The 23,088-nt window shown below is 49.8% G+C and overlaps 1 protein-coding gene across 1 annotated transcript in view; it reads left to right on the top strand.

Annotated features, from left to right (window-relative positions):
• pcdh7a (protocadherin 7a) overlaps window positions 1-23,088 on the top strand; it is a 33,399-nt gene that overhangs the window by 4,663 nt on the left and 5,648 nt on the right. Inside the window, exons 3-4 of the mRNA XM_076145730.1 lie at window positions 3,157-3,811; window positions 3,869-3,939. Coding sequence (XP_076001845.1) covers window positions 3,157-3,811; window positions 3,869-3,939 — 726 coding nt within the window. The remainder of the gene's footprint in view (window positions 1-3,156; window positions 3,812-3,868; window positions 3,940-23,088) is intronic.

Here is a 23,088-nt window from a genome sequence, read left to right as displayed (position 1 = left end):
GAGCTCGGGGCTGGGTTTGGAAACGTTTGTCGTTGTGAGCCCGTAAAGCCCTTTGAGACATTTTATGTGATATTGGTCTATACAAATGAATTGGACTTGGTTTGACACAATACATCAAATGGCAAAATAATCCAGAACATAGAGGGAAGCGGTTTTACTCGGAGCAAATGGAGTCAGCTTGGTTTCCACTTAATTTTGCTTTGTGACATTTTTTTTGGAACAATTGAGTGCAAGAGGGAAGTGTGGGACCGGAGAGTAAATGGAACACTGTCACTTAAGAGCAGAAAGGTACAAATTGAACAATCAAGGTGTTAAAAATCAGAACATAACACCTGGTAAGCAGTGGAACAATGGTGTTGACAGCTGGAATTAACTGCAATGTGCCTAAACGACCGGGGCCATTGACTTGAACAATAGGGTGTAATATGTCCAACCCAGAGTAAAAGCCCTCTCTGATTACAATATGCATAGTTTGGTGCAATTGTAAGGAGGAACTTGAGGAGTAATTGAGTAGAAGTCATTGAAGAGAGAATACCTCCATCGCATAATGAAGTCAAACCGAGTGGTGGATGGATGCCAGATGTAATTAGGAAAAGAAAACTGCTGCTACTGCTGCAGCAAATGACTCTCTTTCCTTTCCAACAGGACTGGGTGAACCACATGTTGGTTAATTAGCTTCAGTATCATGCTGCATTGGTTGACAAAGCGGAAGGAGGATGTTGTATGCTTGATTTAGATCACCGGTTGTTGTTTTGGAAAGTTTAAGGCGCTTTATGCAGCAGAAATGCAGTTAAGATACAATTGACTTTGTCCACAGAGGATTCATTCAAGATGGAGCTCAAGACACTCTCTCACTTAAAATGGGAAATTATTTAGTAGCCCATATTTGTGAATGTACTCTATACTACATTCAGTTTTGTATTAATGGCACTAATGCCTACATCCGATCTTGTGGTGTGCTTTAAATACATTGGGCTACAAACACGATCCGCCACTTTCTAAGCACAGGTCAATAATGCGGTCAAGGGAAGACTTCTTGGCTCGTTCAAAGTAGACGTACAGATACAGTCCGTGAAGAATGGAACAAATAGATAGGAGGTGTTAAAACCCGGGAAGGACAAAGCTCCTGCAGCACAGTGCAAGATTCCTGCTGGGAGTTTGAGAAGGATGCACTGTAGCATTTATCCTGTAGAACACTTAACCGCCCAGCGTGTGTGCATGTAGACGTGCATACAAGCCTGCACCGCTCTGCATGCTCCACTTCTCTCACACACACACACATAGAAGCAAGTTCAAAAGACTGGTCGTTGATTCCGTCCGTTTTAGATGCACAGCTGGCAGTTAGACCGTCATATATATATACAGCATATATGTATTTATGTATAGCAATGCGTCACTATTTTCTTTCTGTTTTGCACACACACAATAGAGAAAACAGAGCAGGGATGCACAAAGCCAGAGAGATGCCCAGCAGAATGAGAATGGAAGGGAATACTGCAGGCAAACAGAGAACAATGGCGAGAACAGAGGAACAGAGGATGCTGCAGGAGAGGCCATATGCAGTGAAAACAGAATAATGGATAAAAACGCACACAACGCACTCAAAACAATGCAACTTAAGCCATACATGATGATGAAACAATGAAATATAACACAGTTCCAGTCTTAGCTTGGGGGTAAAGCTAAGTGAGAGTGAATAATGTGGCTGTGTATGAGTAAGCCTAATGTGTCTCGGATAATGTAATAAGCAAAGTTATACAATGCTATTGCCTGAGCAACATTTCCTGCAGTATTCCCAGTAGTGCAGGGCTGGCAAAGTTATTTCATTTGGTTATTGTAACCCATAGGTGTTTCAAATATAAGTTCCCTCTCCTCCCGTCTCTCTTCCATTTATTCCTGGAAGCCTTATTACCCGCCATTCATAAGGCAGCAGAGATTATAGCAGTATATAATTTCTAGTCTTGACAGGCAGAGAGAGAGAGAGATGCGGTGTGAGCTCCGAGACGAGGTGTCAGGGCCGCAGAATGAGCTTTCTGACGAATGGACAGCTTACATGCCACGTGAGCCCGCGTAGGTGTATGCGTGTGTGTCTGTACATCTGCGCGCGTGTGTGTGTGTGTGTGTTGTGCTTCTGTGTAATGACTCCTCCAACACAGCTGCTGCGTATTGATTAACGATATTCAGATGCATGACACTGCTCCATATTTCCAGCATGAGTCTCCAGACCAGAACCCCATAACCTCTTTGCCTCCTGCTAAGCAAGGCTCCATATTCGGTAATGGCTGTGTTTGTTTGTGCTTCAACATCACCCACTTTGTCTCTAATGATCTTTTTATTAGCATGGCAGCTCAGTGTGTGTGTGTGTGTGTGTGTGTCGTGGTGCCTTTTGTTCGCTGCCTCCACTATCCCATACCTAAATACATAACGTTACGTAAAAGTAAGACAGATTGATCAAAACACATTCAAACGCGGAAAATCCAAAGTAAGCGACGGAACAACAAACTGAAGAACCACAACGAGACAAAGAGAGAATTCCTGAGAGCTCCCATAGTTACAGTATCTTAGTCAGAGCGTCCGTTCCCCATCTCGCTGTAATAAAACAATGTTGATAGCAAAATCCTTTAACAAATCCAACACCTACGCCTGCAGCACAATAGGGATATTGTTCATTGATGAGACTGGATGTGTTTGTGTTCCGAGCTCTTTATTTGCACCTTTATTTGCCAATCCTCCTTCATTTCCCTCGCGTTGCCGTTTTCTGACCTCAGCCTCTTCCCCTCGTTCTTTCAATCAACCCAAAGCGGAGAACTTTGACACGTTTCCCGGTCCGGTGCCAATGTCTTTCCATCTCTTACTTCTTCAAAGATTTCATTAAACAGCCACGAGGACGTTTCCAATGAAGTCATATCACAAGTTGATCATTACAGAAACAACTTGTGCTGCATCAGGGAAGCAATAGTAATTATATATTTAGTGACACAGTGTGTCTGGGGATTATGGAGAGGCTGCCCCATTAAAACAGAGCGATGTGTTTAATTAAGTCAAAGATGTAATGTGACGTCTCCCTGTGACTCGCACCCATCCTGTCATCTCATGCAGATGTTATTTTATACTTAATAGTGTCTCTTCTTTGTTGTTCTCTCTGTCGCTCTCCAGGTGGCTCGCAGCTTGATGGCTCCCTTGTCCCTGGACATTGCTGGCGACCCAGACAGTGAGCGCGCACTGGGGAAACAGCGCCTCAGCGTGGCCATCGGTGTCCTAGCGGGAGCGGCGGCGGTCATCTTGGTTATTCTCCTTGTGGTCACAGCACGGCAATGCGGCGCTCAGGGCAAGAATGGCTATGAGGCCGGCAAGAAAGAACCAGAAGAAGACTTCTTCACTCCCCAAGGTGCTCAGCCGCAAGCTAGCTGCGGAGGGGGATCGGACAGAGGACGGAAGCCCCGCCGGGACAAACGCAGCGGAAGTGGAAGCGGTGCGGCTGCAGGAGGAGGGAAGTCAGACAGGTCGCTCTACAGCAGCATCGTTACTGTCAATGGGCTGCGGCGTCACGCCAATGATGACGATGAGGAGGATATAAGCAGCGCTAGTGAGCGCCTGGCAGCGCGCTACTGTGCAGTAGACGGTGACCCCGGCAGCCCACGGATGAGCGGCGGCAGGAGACACCAGTCGAGTCCAGATCTGGCCAGGCACTACAAATCCAGCTCCCCTCTGCCCGCCGTGCATCTGCAGCCACATTCCCCGCCGGCGGAGGGCAAGAAGCACCAGGCCGTCCAGGAGCTGCCTCCTTCCAACACCTTTGTGGGCAGCGGGGGCTGTGTGGGGAGTGCCGGCTCCAGCAGCAGCAGCAGTGGGGGCAGCGGCAATGCAGACGCCATGTCGCTGGGATCTGACCAGTGCTCAGAGTACGGCTGCCAAACTGGGAACAAGTACAGCAAACAGGTAGGGGGAACAGGAGTTTGTGTTCTAGTTAGATTTGAGTCACCTCTCTCTCTCTCCCTCTCTCTCTCCCTCTCCCTCTCTCTCTCTCTCTATCTCTCCCTCTCCCTATCCCTATCCCTATCCCTCTCCCTCTCCCTCTCCCTATCCCTCTCCCTCTCCCTCTCCCTCTCCCTCTCTCTCCCTCTCTGTCTCTCTCTCTGTCTCTGTCCACTCCCTGGACTCCAGATAACAGAGTTTCTTCTCGCTCTCACCTCCTTCCTTTCACACACACACACACACTGATTGATGCCGTGCACTGCGCCGCGCCGCGCCACACACACCCTGCCGCTAATGTCGGAAACACCATTTTATCTCCCCAGAAAGGCTGTCAGTACGTTTTCACGCACACACACACCGGTATGTCTATGTTAGACTCCTAAGCGTGTGAGCAGTGTGATGGTACCCTACTGTGTGTGTGCGTGTGTGTGAGCTCTATGTCAAACATCAGCCCTCAGTTAACAAGGTTTACTGCTGGGGACATGAGTCAACCCCCCACTGAAGTTGAACAACATTGGGATTTGTTGTTTGTCTATACATGTGTGTGTCTCTGTGTGTAGTAGTGTGTGCAAACTCCTGTGGATTTCAGTCGGGGTAAGAATGCATCCAGAGATGGACATTCGCAAATCCAACTGGGAAATTGGTCATTTTGGGCCTCTGTTTGCTTTGTTGGCCTCTTTTTCGCCACATTTATTCCATAAATCATATCAGCTGCTTAGATAATGACTGCAGCGACTTTGGTGTTTGGTCAGGAAGCTGCAGTTAAAAGCTGAAGTCCTGCTGGCAATGAATACTGCACAGACGGTCACTCACACACTAATGCACACACACACACGCACACACAAGTACCGTGCGTCATCATACACACACTGACACAGCAGGGTCTCCCCAGTCAGCGGGGAGTGCTCCCCAGAGTGATTCCTGAGTGACAGCTTACCCTTCTTAAAGGGGCGGCGTCTCATTTCCTTGATGGACAGCTCCGCATTTATCCTCCCCGCGGTGAAAAAGTGCTGATGTGGTCATTAAACGGGACGGAGAGGAGCTTCTTCGGCTAATCAATTCATATACGTTCTCTCTGATCCTGCTCTACACACACACTCACACTCACACTCACACACGGGCGCGTGCACACACATTCCAGAGGTTAATCCATTACGGAGTCAATCCTCTTAATCTGCCGTTCCCAAGGAAAGAAAATGCTTACTGGGAGAGTTTGGCGTTCATGCTTACGTGCACTCAAAACATGTCGACACACACACACAGAGGGATACGCGCACACACACAACCTGACAGCCTAATGAATTATTGATCGCATGGGGTAATTAACTCCTGTACTGCAGCAAAGCATGTCTCCCCATCATAACATCATACGCAGCACTGTGTGCGTGCGTGTGTGTGTGCGTACACGTGCTCATGGTCTGGTTTGCATTTGTGTCAGCGTTTGTTAACTGTAAGGCTGCGGTGACACAGGCAGGTTTGTGTTTACGGTAGGTGCATAGTCGTGCGCTCCAGGCGCCGCTTACCGCATGAAGACGCATGCATTTTCTATTTGAGTGCAGAGGCGAGATAGACTGTGGTAATATGTGGAGAGTACATGCCCAAGGTGGGAACTGGGATGCTGGCAGAATTTGGAGTAGCTTCAGATCAGGCAAAGAGTGGGAGAGACTTACAGGGCTGGAAGGGAAGCTGTAGAAAAAAGTGTGTGTGTGTGTGTGGGGAGGGAGGGGAGGGGGGTGTAATTTTGAATTTCAAAGCTACTTTATTAGGTCAGAGAAAACTCCCAAGAAGTGTTGGTGTAAAGTCAGCACATCATCCAACTAACTAGGGTGCTCCTAATGGAAAAACCCAAATGCAACCCAAAAAAAAAAACTATTAGAAAGCACTAAAGAGCGCATACCTCCGCCAAGGCCGAGCAGTCCGTTAACAGTGATTCCACCTCTACGTGATGACCGAGAAACTTTTGATTCCACCATGAAACCCTAACTGTTGTTGTTACAGCGCCGCCATCAGGTCGATTGGTGTTTCTTTCTTTTTTGCAGGAGTAGCTAGTGCACATCTTCACCAGCTTTGGTTACACAACACCTATTTATTCATGAGATGCGGCACTTTTTGAAGAATGAGCCACCCGGTCAACTTTGTTAGCCATTTGTAGCAAAGCAATGAGGAATATCTTCGTTTCTTACAGCGCCACCATCAGCACCGGAATCCAATGTCTTCTCTCCTTGATTGTATCCAACCTGGCCACCACGTTTTAATCTGCCAGTAACTTTTTTGGAGATATCCTGCTAACAGACAAAACACCACCACAACAAACACACAACCTCCTCAGCGGCGGTAAAAACCAAGCGATGACAGCTCGGCTGGAGAGGGATTTGATCAAGATGATAAATCAGCTCGGTCAGCGGAGAAGGGGATCGTTTTTTAAAACAAACTGTTCGCCGGAGTACGGCTATGAATAAGAGCAAAATGGATGGGAGAGGAGGAGGTGAAAGAGGGAGCCAACAGCCAAATGAGAAGAGGAATCGACAGAGAGACGTGACAGGAAGGAGCGAGAGGGGGAGAGAGAGGGGTAAAGCTGGAGAATATGTACAAACGAGAGAAGGAAGAAAGGGCCGACAGACAGGGAGGCCGGGTGCTGATTGAATGTGTGCAGAATGAACCGGAGTGTCTGTGAGTGAGAAGTCAGAGACAGAATGTGCACAATATGTCGATGGAGAAAGTGTAAAGGAGGGAAGGAGGGAAGGAGGGAGGGAGGGAGGGAGGGAGGGAGGCAGAGAGAGAGCGAGGGAGCGAGCGAGGTCTGGTTTGGGTGGCAGCCAGAGCGAGCGAGTGGACTGCTGAGATGTGGGTCATCAGGATACCCGTTGGCATCGCGACACATTAATGATCACAGCAGTCACATGGCACTGCAGTCAATATGGGCAAAGTGGCCTGGTTCCACACCCGGACCACCCCCTCACTCACACACACACACACACACACACACACACACACACACACTCACACACACACACACACACACACACATCTCTCCTGTCTGGATACTGTTGTCACGATGTTGTGATGAGCCCTTTGCTCTGTATTATGTTCTTCTTCTTTCCTCTCCGTCTGACTTTCACCCTTTGTTCCTTGCTGTCACTCCCACTTTCTTTCGCCATATGCGTGGGCATAAATTTATGTTCCCCACTGCTGCTACCTCTGCGTCTTCCATGCACCGCACTGACCGCACCCCCCTTCCCAAGCCCCCGCACCACCACCCACCCACCCGCACCCCACCGAGAAAGTATCGACTCAGCGTTCTCACTAGTGCGACTACTTCTTCTTTTACCGGAGTGTGCACTTTCTCTCTCTGGACCCGGTGTTGGATGTGTGGGTGGGCAGGAGCTTGCGGTGCCACAAAGGCGGAATCGAACCGGACACACACCCAACCCCCTAACCCCCTCCCCCGCACACACACACACACACACACACACACACACACACACACACACACACACACACACACACACACACATCTCCTAAGTCTAATCAATGCCCTGTTAACAAGGCCAAGACTGCAGTGGGAGGCGGCGGGTTGACGGTGCATTTTCTTTCCCTGCATTGCACAGCTCCTCAAAGCGCTGTGAAGGTCAGCAGTGGGCACTCCAGCAGCCGGTGCGGCGGATGGATGGAGGTGGGATTGCGGCAAATCGGGCTTCTTCATCTAATTGGACTGTATGGATGAGACCGGCGCAGAGATTAGGTCGCCTGGATTATAGAAATTGAAAATCCGCTTTTCATTTCAACAAAATCTCCCCGGGATTTAATACGATGAGCGTCTGTCACAGGCTCACACTCACCACGTCAACACACACACATACACACACACACACACACACACACACACACACACACACACACACACATACACACACACCTACACTGCCTGTTTGGAAAGATGAGGCTGTCATCTGCACACAAACAGATGTGCACACACACTCCCCACTCTGTCTCTCTCTCCCTCTGGTACACACAAACACACACACACACATGTACGCCCGCACATGCTCGTGCACACTGTAACCGACCCGCGACCCCTGTCACCATGATACCGGCACGTCGATATCTTTATCAAAGCCAGGTTGATTTCGGGGCAGCGCGGCTGAGCCATATGCCGGTGGGCTGAGTGGGGGGGGTGGGGGGGGGGGGGGGGGGGGGAGGTGAGGAGGTGAAGGTAAACGAGAGGTGAGAGGGACAAGGTATCCAGAGTGGGGATCACCCGACGAGCCAGACTGAAAACTGATCTACTGACCCGGAGACAACGAGGGAGGAGGGGAGGGCAGGCGGAGTGGATGAGAGTCAGTGGGCATCGTACAGGGGAACATGAGCCGGAGAGAGGAGAGGAGAGGAGAGGAAGAGAGAGAGGCTTCGGCACGGCACCAGGGGCAGATGGAGACAGGTCTGCGGTGGATGCAGGAGTGTGGAGGTGGAACACATGCTCGCTACGTTTCCACGCTGTAAATATTGATTTTACAGTTCAGCGGCGTCGTACGGATACGCTGCTCGTAAATATGCTGCGTTTGAGTCCAAATGACCTCACCGGGGTATAAAAAGCATCCTGACAATTTCATTTCATCAAAGGCTTTGTGTGTATGTGTGTGTGGCTGTGCATGTGTGCGCGTGTGTGTGTCGTGGTGTAACCTGGTGTGGTCTGGAGACAAAGAGACAAAGTGCAGCGGGAGACAGTGTGGGAGAGGGAGAGAGTTATTTGTTCCCTCACACATCAAGGTCATGCAGTGCCGGGGATGTGATTGGAAGTCCCCCGTCAGTCTTGGCTGTTTACCACACCAGATAACACACAGACACACACACCGACACACACACACACACACAGGCAGCGCGGCTGATAGTGTTGCTGTGTTAACAACTCCTCCCTTCAGCCTTTTGTTTCAAGCTCGGCGTGAAATGGCAGGAATGCTGGAATGTCATCCCCACACACACACACACACACACACACACTCTGACAAGCCGAGGCACGGACGCACAGCACACACTGTCAGCCGGTGTGTGTACATAATGGCACATAATTACACACGCTCACAGATCCTTATGCACACACTTCCCCAACCGCAAGCAAACTAACTCTGATAAGAATATGATGACACGCCAGAGAGCAGCAAAGTTTTCTGGCTCTTACATCAGTTTTGTCGTCTCTCGTCCCCCGTGGATCCAGGCGCTCGCACAGGCCCGGGCACATTCTGTCTCCTACCATCGCGCACATCTGCTGTGAAACACGCTCGCTCCTGACTTCGTGACACACACATACACACACACACACACAGAGTCACACCGGAGCACGCATAAAGGCCCACACAGCAACCCCCCCCCCCTCGCTGAGACGCTTCCTTTTATGCCCCTTCTTGAAGACTCTGGCTGCTCTGCATTGTTGCCGCTCTGCATTCAGCCCCGTCTGCCTCCCAGCTTTACCTTTACGGCTGCGGCTGTGGGTTGAGCAATTCTGCCCAATATCGCTAAACAAAAGCTTTGTTAGCAGCACGAGACGGCGCTCCTAGACAGCTTAGAAGCCCGGCGAGTGGTTTTATCCGCCCACACAAAGGAATCTTCAATGCGCTAAGTGGCATTGAGGTGGGTTGAATCGAATTGACTTGAATGGAATTTGAATTGAACTCAGATCGGCGGAATTGAGTCTCATGCCGTCGAGCCGAGCCGTCGCAAATTGAATTGAAACAAAGTTGCGTTGAGGCTGAACGAACGCGGCTCTGGCCTCTGAGCCCCGGCTTGTTGCCGTGTTACGCATCCCATAACAAACATCCTCCTCTCACCCCGGCGTCCCACATGTCTGTGCGTGCCCCCTCCCCCCCCCCCCCCTCTCCCGTCCCCTCTCAGCCTGTCTTCCCTCTGATTGATCTCTCTGTTCTCCCTAAGTGGCTTCATCTCTTTTCATCACTCTCCATCTGGATCCCTCCTCCTAAAATGTGTTTTTAAATGGCTCCAAACTTCTTTCTGCTTAACAACGCCTAATCGCCGCTTTGAATTTTTTTTTTTTACAAATGGCTCTTAACGTAAGCACTCACTTCCTGCCTCTTTGTGTTTTTCACGTTTGCCTGCACTCCCTCTTGGCTTTTCATTTAAAACAGCCGTGCAACTAACGCTCGCTCACCTATGAACAGGCCTAAGGTGTGAATACCCACACACACACACACACACACAACCACACACACACACACACACACTGCAATGAGGTTCTTTTTTTTTTGCTATTGGCAAATCCGAGCAGAGTTCTCTTTGGATATCAGATCATTAGATAGTGAACAATCTCTAAAGACTGGCCCTGGTAGCTCTGCAGTCCTAAGCCTGTGTTTTCGCCCCGGGCCGACTGTAGCCATCTGTTTGAGAATTGCTAGTAAAGAAAGGATACATAAATCTGAAGATCTAGATGGAGATAGAGGAAGGAGAGCGCCAGAGAGGGAGATAGATAGGAAAAAGAGGCGGGGCGGTGTGAGGCGGCGCAGGGGAACGACGCTAGCAACTACAAACAGATCAGAAACAAGAGAGAGCGCAGTGGAGTTGGAAAGGAGACGGCTGTAGGAGGTGAGGCTGGGGTTAAGGGAAGGGAGATGGAGGAAGAATGGGAGAGGGAAGAGGACGCCTCATTGAGTCGTGTTGGGAGATGCGAGGCCGGAAAATGAAAATGCGTTGGTAGGTATCGCCTGGGGGACAGACGCCGGAGCGCAGAGAAGGGAGGGAGGGAGCGAGGGAAGGAGGGAGGGAAGGAATGAGGTATGTGGGTCTGGGGTTAGAGGAAGACAACATGGGAGGGAGGGAGGGAGGGAGGGTGCTCCACTCAGCGGGTAAAGCCAGCTCACACTCTCCGGGCTATTTTTGTGTATGTGTGTTTGTGCGTGTGTGTGTGTAAGTGTGTGTGTGTGTGAGAGAAGAGCTTTCTACCTGCTCTATCGAAGTTACATAAATCTGAGTGGGCAGGACTCTGCCTGCAGCGCTGCTCCATATTATCCCACTGACCCAAGTCTCTCTCTGTGTGCGTGTAAATGTGTGTACATAATTCTGTGTGCGTGTATGAGTCCCATCTATGCTCACTCACACACACACACACACACACACACACACACACACACACATACAGGTAGAGCTGAACTAGATATAACAATTTGCCGGTCAAGTCAGCGCAGAGAAATTCCCCGGGAGCTTTCAGGTTGAGGCCATAAATAGTTTGACCTGCTGGACGTAAACACCGACACAACTACACAATCGCACACACATAAAAGCTGCAACCACGTCTATAAATGAAATTATACATTTGCTCAACCACTGCTATCATCCATATGATATAAGATTACGTCCTACATAATGTCTCTCACACACACACAGACACACACACACACACACACACACACACTGCACAGGTACGAGTCAGAGGTGCGTTGTTAGAGGAAGTATGGAGATGAAATGACGAGGAGAATAAGAGCACTTGAGGAAAGGAGAACATTGGATTGAAAGGAGGAGACACCAAATGAAATACAAGTGCACAAAGAAAAAATTTAATCAAAGCCATGGAAATCTATCTGCCAATTAAGGCCCAAAACTGGTTTCCATGGGGATGAAATGGCAACCTTTAATTGGGCGGATAAAAGAACACTCACATCTGAGCCGACCACCTGAGATGGTTTGGAAAAACACACACACACACACACACACACACACCCCCGCACACGTGTTGTAAGTAAGTGGGGATCACACACACACACACACACACACACACACACACACAATTCATCCACGGCTGGGGGAGTCAAACACAGTATCACCAGTAAGATGAGAAGGGAGGATAGAGTGTGTGTACATAGATATGGCGTATTGTCACACACACACACACACTCACACTCATTGAGCGGTCAGTCCCTTTTTAAAAGCGTGAATAAAGCTTTGGGTCGCGGTGTCGTGTTAACATGAAAGCTCTGACGGCGCTTTAAAACCGAGCGGCGGGCTTTGATTGGGATTTGATGTGCCAGTGTGTGTTTCTTTGCTGACGCCGGCCCTTTTTTTTTCTAATCCAAGCTGAGCCGACACAGGGAGGCTTCCTGTCAAAAAAAAGAGAAAAGGAAAACGTGTTGAATCGGCGCTTTCACCTCCACATGTTCCCGCTCTCCCCCCCGTCTCGTTTTCATGAATTCTAAAAAAGGCAAAAAGTGTGAAAAGCAGACACGGGCTCAAACGTCAAATTTGAACTTATTGACTAAATCATTAATGGAGAAGCAAAAGGCTCCGGTGTTCTTCTACCGCGTGTGTGTTGACTTACAAAGCGCCGTCACTCTCACGCGAGCGCCGCCATCATCAAGACGCCGTTAATAATTCATGTGTGAACTATGAAGGATGCAAATCTGGGCTGCTGCTGCTACAAGACCGTTTTGCACAGAACGCGTCGGGTGCGTAGACGATCGCAGGGGCGGCGGCGGCGTGCATCTTCAAAGCGCCTCGATCAAACGCAGGAGCTTGTCAGTATCTACAGTACAAAGTTACACACACGTGCACACACACACACTGTACAAGTAGCACAGTGTGTAATACACAAGAGAAGCAAATCCCACGTGACCTTCAGAAAAAATTGAGGTCTTTGCCTTTTGCCTGTCTTCGTAACAGCCTGACAGACAGAATGTAGAGAAAAATTGCACAGCGACCTGGGGAGTTTCTGCCTCCATAACTCCTCCCACCTAGGGGACACAGTACATGATGGACAGCTGAGATGCGACGCCTCCTTGTGGTGACTTGTGGTGTTTTTGGGGTCTCAGATGATTTTTACGGATTCCGATTAGGTTAGGTTTTTACCAAATTCGACAAAACAAGATCGGATTGAAGCGTAGCAGCAGTTTCGGTGTTTCCACGCCGTCTCCAACTTGTTTACGTAAGCGACAAACATTTCTGCTTTGAGCTCTGGGATCCTTATTTGACCGCGGTCGCTGTGGAATCATTTGCATTTTTAAACATTTCTTTTAATGCCAGGAGTCGCATAATAATCAGACCGGCATCCTCAGGGAGCGATCCACTCTGAAGTCGTTTCTTGCGGAGCTGTAACTCCGCCCCCCCCCGCCCCGTGACTCTCAGAGAGCGACCGGAAAGATGCAACCGCCTGGAAGTGTGATGAGAGGTTATGGATGGGGAAAGGGTTAGATCTTCCTCTGCTCTTCTCATTAACTCGCCTTCCTTTGTGTTCAATGGCCTGACGCTGCACTCGCTCTCTGGTGTATCGAACGGCACACATACAGACACACACACACACACACACGTACGCGCGGCTCGCACACATGCAAGACGTCTGTTTGCATACCAAAAGCAGACTTCATAGCTCACAGAAAATGAAAGCTGTATTAATTATACAGCCTGTGTTCACGCTCACACACACACACACACACACACTCTGAGTGAGGGGAGCGGCTGTTTTGTGTTTTTTCCTCTGCGTCAAAAGGAGACAAGAGTGTGTGAGGATGATTGAGCTTCTCTGCGTCAGGGAGAGAGAGAGAGAGAGGGAATGAGAACTAGCGCAGAGGGAGAGAAAGAGTGCACTGTCCTTCCGTCCGTGGTGTGTGTGCGTGTGTGTGAGAGTGTGTGCGTGTGTGTGTGCGTGCGTGTCGTCTACTCAGTATAACGCCCCCTCTGTGTCCCCGGACCCACTCTCTGTCACTCACACACACTGAGACTATTGTCAAGACGTTGGCCGAGGTGCCCCGAGACATTTCAGTGGCACTGTGTCTGTCACAGGGGGTGATAGGGCTGAGATGGGGGGTTCACACACACCCACGCACACACGCACACACACTTGTATGTTCCGAAATACGCAACGCAGTCCGCGGAAGAGGGCGAGCTAATGCAGTGTGTGGGTGTGAGTCTAGGGTACTTCTTCGCCGTGATCTACTCTTCTGTACTTTATAAGCTTGTGTGTGTGTGTGTGTGTGTTAGGTGTGTGTGTAAGGGTGGGGGGACGGGGGGAGAGGAGGGGGGGAGGAGGAGTGTGGCGCATTAGGCAAAGCTATCTTTAACCTCGGCGAATGAGTGACACTCATTCTAAACTGACGGGATGGATTTCAGTTTGCGCCGCCGTGTCAGCCGCTGTCATCTCGCCTCCGTCGTCCTCGCTCGTACAAAAGACAGGAGCGCGAAGACCAAGAGACAGGTCGACATGAGAGAGGGAGGAAGAGGAGGTGGCGGGGGGGCCGAGGGGGGGGGAGACGTGATACGGCGAGAAAATGAGAGAAACCGAACCGGCGCGGCGGCGCAGAGAATAAAATGTGTGGAAAAATTGAAGGAGAAAGGCCGAGAAGGTGACAACAAGAGAGAGAGGAGAGGAGAGGAGAGAAAGTGTGTGTGTGTGTGTGTGTGTGTGTGTGTGTGTGTGTGTGTGTGTGTGTGTGCGTGCGTGTGCGCGTGTGTGGGTGGAGAGGGGCAGGGATGGGGGATAGAGACTTTGCTCGTGTATCCGGATGTCTCTGAGGTCTTTTATTGACTCTGTCTATTGTTCACAGCAGCACTGCTAATCACTCTCAACAGGGAGGTGTGTGTGCGTGTATGTGTGCGCCTTCCTGTCTGTCTGTCCACGTTGTGTGTGAGAGAGGAAGAGTCTCCAGCCTCATCATTACTTTTACTCCTTTTCCACTCTGGCCTCCACAGTGAGTCCAGTGTTCCCTCTCCTCTGGTCAACCTTAATGGACAATAGCAGTGGGTGGGAAAAGCCCGTTCATAACACGCATACAATTAGTGTAATGGTCCACACACACACACACACACAGTAAATGGCATCTAAATAGCAGGCATCCATATGTATGGTCTCTCTCTTACTCACGCACACACACACACAGAAGCTCGCTTGTGCGGCCGCCATCCTGTTTGCGTCTCTCTCAACAATGACCGCTGTCATGCCTGTTAGAAGAGATGACTGTTTTAGTGGCTATCAGTGGAAAGCAATGAACATCACGAGCACACACACACACACACTTTCACACATACTGACAAACAAACAAAGGAGCTAATCTGAGTCGCGGGCGTTTGTCTGGTAAGCCTGGCTTTACATTTCACCCCATCAGCCTTTGTTTCAGCGTGTTTGTCCCCCTATACTGCGCCTCCCTCACACAAAAGGATAAACGTTTCAAAGGCCCGTGAATTGTGGGTAATTTTCAGCGTATATATATCTGCAGGGTGGAGAGCCCAGATGGAGACGGGCAAGAAGGGAGAACGCTCAATGCCAAAGTGGACAGCTTGATGATAACAAAGCTGCGGTGGATGGTAATGCAGCAGACCTGCAATCAGCGAGGCATTCTCCTGCTCCCGCGCACACACACAGACACACGCACACATACACACACACACACAAACACTCCCCGCACAATAACTAGTTAGCGTTACGATCATGAGCGGCGGCTGCAGAGTTAGGATTTCAATTTCTCCCGGTGAGAGAAAAGTGATTTATGGGCCGTTTGCGCGGAGAGACCGGACGTGAGAGCGGCGAGCGCGGGGCCGGCACTTCCAACGCCGACCACAGGGGGGCCGGCGTGGAAGACTGCAGCAGAGTGAGGAGGAGAGAGAGAGAGGGAGGGGAGAGAGAGAGAGAGAGGGACCGCAGCATGCCGATCAGATGACCTCGCTGCTGCAGTTAATGTTCTCTGGCGCTCAGACACGAGGCTCAGACTCTCGCTCGCTCGCTGCTGTACTACAAGATGCTGCGCTGGCCAGGGTGGTGCTGGCGGAGTGTGTGAGGGTGTGTGTGTGTGTGTGTGGGGGGGGGTGTTTGTGGGAGAGGGAGAGAGAGAGCTGAGTTTGTGTGATCCTCTCCTTCTTTCGCTTTGTCTCTCTTTTCTCTTTGTCTCACTCCATCACCCCTCTCTCTCTCTCTCTCTCTCTCTCTCTCTCTCCACCCCGTTATTCTGCCCCCTATTTCTGCCGCAACTGCCTCCCCCCTTTCCCTTTACCTCATGCCCCCTCTCCCTCCCTCCCTCTCTCTCTCTCTCGCTCTCGCTCTTCCTCACTTCCTCTTTTCTCTCTCTCTCTTCTCTCTCTCTCTCTCTCTCTCTCTCTCTCTCTCTGCAGTGCAGCACAGTGATTATCATTCCTCTCACAGAGTCGGGCCTGATAGTCAGATACTGCTGAGCACCCTTCTACATCACCTGCTTCTACAGGGAGCAATAGAGAGGGGGGAGGGGGGGGGCTAAGACACAGAGAGAGAGAGAGAGAGAGAGAGGAGAGAGAGGTAGAGAGAACGGGAGGATGGGAGGGAGGTGATGGTATGAATGGAGAGGGGGATGAGAGGTGAATGAGAAGAGGAATGCAGAGAAAGGGGGAAATAAGAGCCGAGGGGGGGAGGGTGTGTGTGTGTGTGTGTGGGGGGGGGGGGGGACAGTGAGTGAAGGGTGAAAACAGGAAAGAGAGAGAGAGAGGAAGAGAGTTGGGAGAATTGCTTTTACTGCAGAGGTGGTCCCACTGCAACACACACACACACACACACACACACACATGCGCTCTCTCACGCTGCAGAGTTATGAACGCCTGTTTGTGTGTGTGTGCGCGCGTGTGTGTGCATGTGTGTAGGAGCGAGTACCAGTAAGTAAGGTGAACCGAGCGTTTACTGTATCTGTGTGAGAGCTGTGTGTGTGTGCCTATATACGCTCCTGTGTGTGTGTGTGTGTGTGTGTGTGTGTGTGGTTACCAGGCGCCTCGGCTCATCACCGGCCGTCAGTCATGTGTTTGAAAGATGCCGCTCACATCGCTTCGCCGCTCTCCAGCCCGAGTCTCAACCTGCCTGCTTCTCCTTTCCAAACCATTCCTCTGCATTCTACAGATACCAGAGGAGCCACACACTTCCTCCCGTCTCACACCTCTTTGTCTGCGTCCCGGGACTCGTCTGCGGTCGGCACGGCGATTCGCCAGATCAGTCATGTTTAGGACGGCAGCGTCACCTTCACCTGCTCTTTGTCTTCCTCTGTTGTTCTTCCGGCTGCTCGTCTGTCGTCACTCATGAGTCCGACAGCGTTACAATGATTCTCCGGGCAATTTCGCCGAATTGAGTGATTCCCCCGGTAAACCAGCAGCCAGTGTGATCAACAAAAAGCTCCGGCTCACACAATAATGGATGTCAGCGACCCAGTTTGTGAGTCATATCCCTGAAAATCATGAAATTGTGTTTCCTTCGCACTTGACCCACAATTCATAGCAGCGTGAGGAGCTCCTGGTCTACACCCTAGTGCCTTGGCCAAGGGCAATGGCAGGAGCATTAACCTAACACGCTTTGACGAGGGTTTAGGGTCAGCTCGGGCTTTGAACCCGTGACCTTCAGGTGACCCCTCCCCTCCCCCGCTGTCTGTCATCGGTCCTTCTCTGTTCTTCCTCTCTGGTTTCCGATCCCTCGCCACTCGTCTCTACCTGCCTGTGTGACCTCACAGGCTCGGGGTGTAAACAGGATGTCAGCTCGTGTCTCTGGGGAGCCTCAGGGTCGCTCTGCTCGGCCTCACTCCCCCGACATCTCACCGCTCTGGACGGCCAGTTTGAGATGATGTTCTATATTTAAATGACCCGTGTGAATTTATGGCTGTCAGCCGGGCGACTTACACGTCTGTCCTGCTTTCTGTCAGACGCTTTGTTTCACAGCGATTCTCCTCCGCCGCCGCCTTTGATGCTTTACTTAACAGCCGAGAGAGAGAGAGAGAGGAAAAGAAGAGAGAGGAATGGAGAAATTTGTCCGCTTGACTCCAGCGCTTAGTGGAAGCTTTGTGTCGTTCTTTGGCCTCAGCGGAACCCAGATGAAGAACGTGACAAAAGTGGAGCAGAGAAGTCGTTCAGTTCAGATGAGAGAAGCTTAAAATACCAGTTTCACCTTCACGACACACACAAACTCAAAGTGACAAGTGGTATCCAGTCATTCAAACAGCGTGATAATGAAAAAACGAATCATAAATCTACATGTATGAGGTCACAGAGCTGATTTGTGATTTAAAGACGTCGCACAAAGCGGCTTGACGTCGCCATCGAGCAAAGCCAAAAGCATCTCTGCAAATCAATATTCGCTATAGAGAGAGCGGTCAGCTATCATACGTATTGACTCCACTGATTCATGCTGCTCTCGCAAACATGATCACACGCGCACACACACACACACGCGTCCGTTTGCTGGCTGCATTAGCCTGGACATGATTTCTAAACGCAGGCAGAACAAGAGAGCGGAAGCAAAGGTCAATCCGACTCATCAGCATTCCAGATCTGAAGTCTCATCTGTGTCCATGTGGTGTCAACACCAGCGTATTGTTTTTCATGGCGTGTTGTGATACCGCAGAGGAAGAAGGGATCGTCTTGCGCGCGTAGTCGGCATAGTTACGGTCTCACCCTCATCAGTCTTGACTAGTAAACAAGCTATCAGCTGAACAGAAACCCCATGATCTAACAGAATTTGATGATGTAAATAGAGGAAATGGGCTGATTTAGTGACAAATAGAGCAACATTGACCTGCGTTAGATAACATTTTGGCTGCTGGCATCGTCCGCTGAGAGAGGACGAGTCGCATCAAAACACTTTGCGAAACTGTGGAATCCCTTTTCATTTATTAATATTCTCATCCCGGTCAGATTTGTGTGATTTGTGTTTAATAGAAGTTATAATGTGTCGATTAAAACGTGCAGCGTCTGAATAAAAAATACAGAAATAGAGGATTTTCGTTTTCACGGTAAATTAAACACCGACTTCACTGGAGTTGTACACGCCTTCATTTATCTGAACAGATGTGCGGACGAGTGTGGAGATCCGCTCGTCTGAAAAAAACACGTCTGCTCCTGAATGCATCACAGAAACACACCCACGTCAATCCCGCTCCGCCCGCAGTCCCTTACGAGGCGCGTTTGTCCGAGCACATGGACGGATTAAGACGACAACAATCCGTCTCGCCGCAGCGTTTACAGATAAACATTTGTGAAAGCTTTAGAAAAATTCCCTAATTCTTCCTCATTAAAACGACGGCGAGCAAACAAAAAGCGAGCGAGTTAGAAAGAGAATTTTTTTTAGTAATGAGAAACAAACGGCGTCTCCATCCAAATATAATTACCCAATAACAGCTGTCACTGAATTTTGCCAAATATCATCAACTGCCGTTAGCGGATATCGACCATAAAATATTGATAACGGCCCCAAAACCTTATATTTCCCCTCTGCTAACTGTAGTCTGTAGGTTAAGTTAAGTCTGTACGCTGGACTTGGGGTATGGATTATGTATGAGAAGCTCCTCAGCATGCAAAGAGACGCGAGGTTAAGCGGCTGAACGCACAAATGTGAGGCCACAGGGGGGCGAACGGGGCTCCGGCTCTGAGCTCTGCTATCGACAAACCCCCCCCCGATCCGTCTGAAAATAAGAGCTAAACAACATTATGTTTATGGAACGCACCAATAAATAATAGAATCAGGCTTTCCAGTGTAACGCTCCCCTCTGTACCTGGATGTTGTCAAACATAAATGAGGAGCAAAGAGCCAAAGGGAAATGTGGCTGCAGCCTCACAACTGCGTTTGTAGTTTTGGTTTATGCATGCGATGCTTCCTGACGATTCATTATGCATACAAGAGTGTGGCAAGACATCCACAAACACACACACACACACATACAAATGCAAGTGTGAAGGACCCGCACGCTCCACTGTTGTGCAGATGTTGCACGTATGTTCGCGCGCAAACACACGTGTGTTGAATTTGCAGACGGGCAGAGAGAGAGAGAGACGGGCGACTGTTACTTAACTAGAGCTCGTTAATTCCCTTTGAACCGACAGCGAAGAGGTTTACACACTAATTACCATGATGACTGAGCCAACCTGCGCGCACACACACGCACGCACACACACGCGCACATCTACAACCAGGCTGACAAAACACATTCTGCAGGCCTTTGAAAGTCTCACACAATCGTAGAAGACAAACATAAAGGTGTGAAGTCGCTTCTGGGAGTCTTCTTCACACGTAAACACACACATACGCATACACACAGTAATCTCTTGAAACGGAATCTATATTAGGAACATTTTTCTCTGCTTCGCCGCCGCCGCCAGATTCAGGTGGTTTCATCTATTCTGAGCTCAGACTCATCACGTCTCTGTTTAATTCATACCGATCGGACAGAAATCATTTCAGCTCGCTTACAGTCGCAACACATGCTTATGCTTGTACAGTAAAGTCCCTACACACACACACACACACACACACATACGCACGTGCACTTAGTCACACATCAACACACACGCACACGACCGAAGCTCCCATGTCAGTATTGAACTGTAATGGCCTGTGTCAGATTAAGGCGAAGGTTTTTATGTCCTCCGTCAAACTCAATTAATATTCCATCAGGCATGAATTCATAGGCCACACTGGATCACGGCCAAGTCGGCTATGTGTGGGTGCGCGTCTGCATGAAAGTGTGTGTGTGGGTTGCACGCATACATGTGTTCTGACGCTCCGTTGATATGTGTAATCTGTCCTTTAGAGGCCTGCGAGTTGTTCCAACAGACGCACACAAACATAATTAGAGCTTTGAGACGCAGGTTGGGGAACATCAAGCGCGCTCGGGTACACAGTGTTGTTGTTTTGATTTTTTTTCACAATGTTTTTTGATGAAAGGCGTAAAGCAAAGAGGTATATTTAAGCCACCAGCAAATGATTTAAAACACAAAAGATGGTATTGACAAAGATATTTTAAAATCCCGAGGGAGCAATTTTGGGGGAAGGAAGAAAGAGAGAGAGCGACAGGAGGGAGCGGAGAATGTATAATTAGCAGCAGTAAGTGTTTAAAAAAGAGAATGTTTTTGGGAAATGGAAGCGGAGAGAAGTTTGTGAATGGGAAGGTGAAGGAGGGAGGAGAGAGCCGAGGAGTGACGGGTCAATAAAGCCTGCGGGGAGGAAGAGGAAAGGGACTCATAAGGAGGTCAAGGACACGTCATCGATCGCCACATCATACAGCTGACTCGCAAAGACAAGCCGAGGAGGAGGAGGGGGAGAAGGAGGAGGAGGAGGAGGAAGAGTCGCAGGGCTTAGGCGAGAGGCAGTGGAGAAAATAGAAATAGAAAATAAAATTACCCGAATGAGGGAATGAAAGAGGGGGCAGCGCTGGCCGAAATCGGGTTACGGTGGGAAATTGAATTAGATGGAATGGAGGCCCCCGAACAGATGAATTCTGTAATGCAACACAGAGGGCAACACACACCGCCGCTGCCGTCCTAATAACTCTCTCACCGTGTGTCACTCAAGTCAAGTCCGTCCGAGGATTTCATTCATATGGTAATCCTAAACCTACTTGGCCCACACACACACACACAGACACACACATGCACGCTCACACAGAATCTCATCCGTGCTGTGTGTCGTCTTGTTTCTCTGCGTAGAGGGAAATCGTTGTGCCGCTTTAGGGTTTTCACGTGTTTGCTGCGACCGCATAAGTCTTTTAGTACTTCGGTTACTTCAAAAGAGTATTATTACCACTCGCGTCGTTACTTCCTGTGATCTGGTACCAAGCGTGTTTCGACTTGATACCAAACGGACACACACACACACACACAAGCGCATTAGAAAATCATGTTTCCACGTCCTTCTGAACTTCTGCTGCACTCCCACTTCCTCCCTCGCTCTCTCTCTTTCTCTCTCTCCCTCGCTCTCGCCTTCTTCGCTCTCTCACTCTCTGTCTCTCTCTCTGTCTCTCTCTCTCTCTCTCTCTCGTGGCTGCAGGAGAGGGTGAGCGGTCAGCGTGTCATGGAACGCTCTAAAAAATATATGGCTCCCTCTGCACAGTTCAGGGCGCTGAGATTCAGAGAAGTTCTCTGTGTAACATCTCTGTCTCCTCCTCGCTCGTTTTGTACTCGACATCAGTGGAGTAGGATCCACTTTCTCTTATCCTTCATCTGAGCGTTGCTAGGAAATGGTGGAAGAGCACACGAACGCCGTGTGAAGTTTCCCCCCTCCGCTTAATTAATTCTCACTCCGTTCTTGTTGCGCTCGTTCATCCAATATTCCTTCTTGCGGGGCCACAGTTAAAGCTTTTATTCCCGGTCGCCCGTCAGATTATCCCCAAGGCGCCAAGGTTCTCCGCCCTAATCTGGCACTTTCCCTCTGTTCCCTCACTTCCTGTTCCTGTCAAAGGGGATCTAAATTGGACAGGGTTGTAATTTTGGAGCAGATAAATGAGAGTGAGCAGAGATAAGGAGGGTCATGGTGAAGGGAGGGGCTTCCTGGTGCAGCGCGATCCCTTCAGGCCTCGGCGGAGTCATTAAACTCTCTCTGATGTTCTCTGGATTTATTAAAGTCTCTCCGTCACCGTGGTGATAACGCCGTGGCGATTCGATTGAGGAAACCTCCGACAGGTCTCCATCCTGAGCCAGAGCAACAGAGATGACGCCTTGGAGAGTTCCACTTGGTAACTGTTTGCTGGACCACCTGCTGACAAAGTCGCGCCTTTGTTTAACAACTGCGAGACAGCGGTGTCTCAAAATGTTTAGGGTAAAGTCATTGAGAGGTTTGGCAAAAAATAGCAACTTTCATGGAGAAGGAGGCAGAAGTGCAAACAGCTGAACGTCGACTTCCTTCGTGCTGTGACGGAGCTTGACAGAAAATGTCGGTCTGCGGCGACTCCAACTGTAACTGTAAAGCGCCACAAACAGACATCAACCCTAACACAACCTGCTCTCATGTTAGTCGGTTAGTTAAAGTTTCTCGATGGCCGCAGGGGGGAAATTCGTTCTCTGCATTTAATCCATCTTCACTATTAGGAGCGCTGGGCTGCCACAGTGCAGCACCTGGGGGACCAATCCACATCCTGCCTAGTGCCTTGGTCAAGGGCACTTGCAGGGGTATTAATCTAACATGTTTTCACGGTGGGGACAAAACGCCACGCGGAACAGAACCGGGGCTGGCATTGGGATTTGAACCCAGAACCTTCTTGCTGGAAGGCAATGAAGGTGTTTTATGGCTTTAGTTGTGTTTGGAGGATGAGCAGTACATTTATATGAGGTCCACACGGTGACGCGCCTTTCCCATTTCATTTCCGTGACCCTTCCTTTACACCCGCACAGTGTTTTAGAGCTCAGAGCTGCAGGCTT

This window comes from Genypterus blacodes, unplaced genomic scaffold (genome assembly GCF_046128005.1).
Source record: "Genypterus blacodes isolate CSIRO-AG114 ecotype Tasmania unplaced genomic scaffold, CSIRO-AGI_Gbla_v1 ptg000030l_1, whole genome shotgun sequence".
In the NCBI taxonomy this organism is placed as follows: domain Eukaryota; kingdom Metazoa; phylum Chordata; class Actinopteri; order Ophidiiformes; family Ophidiidae; genus Genypterus; species Genypterus blacodes.
This window is presented reverse-complemented; position numbering and strand designations above follow the sequence as displayed.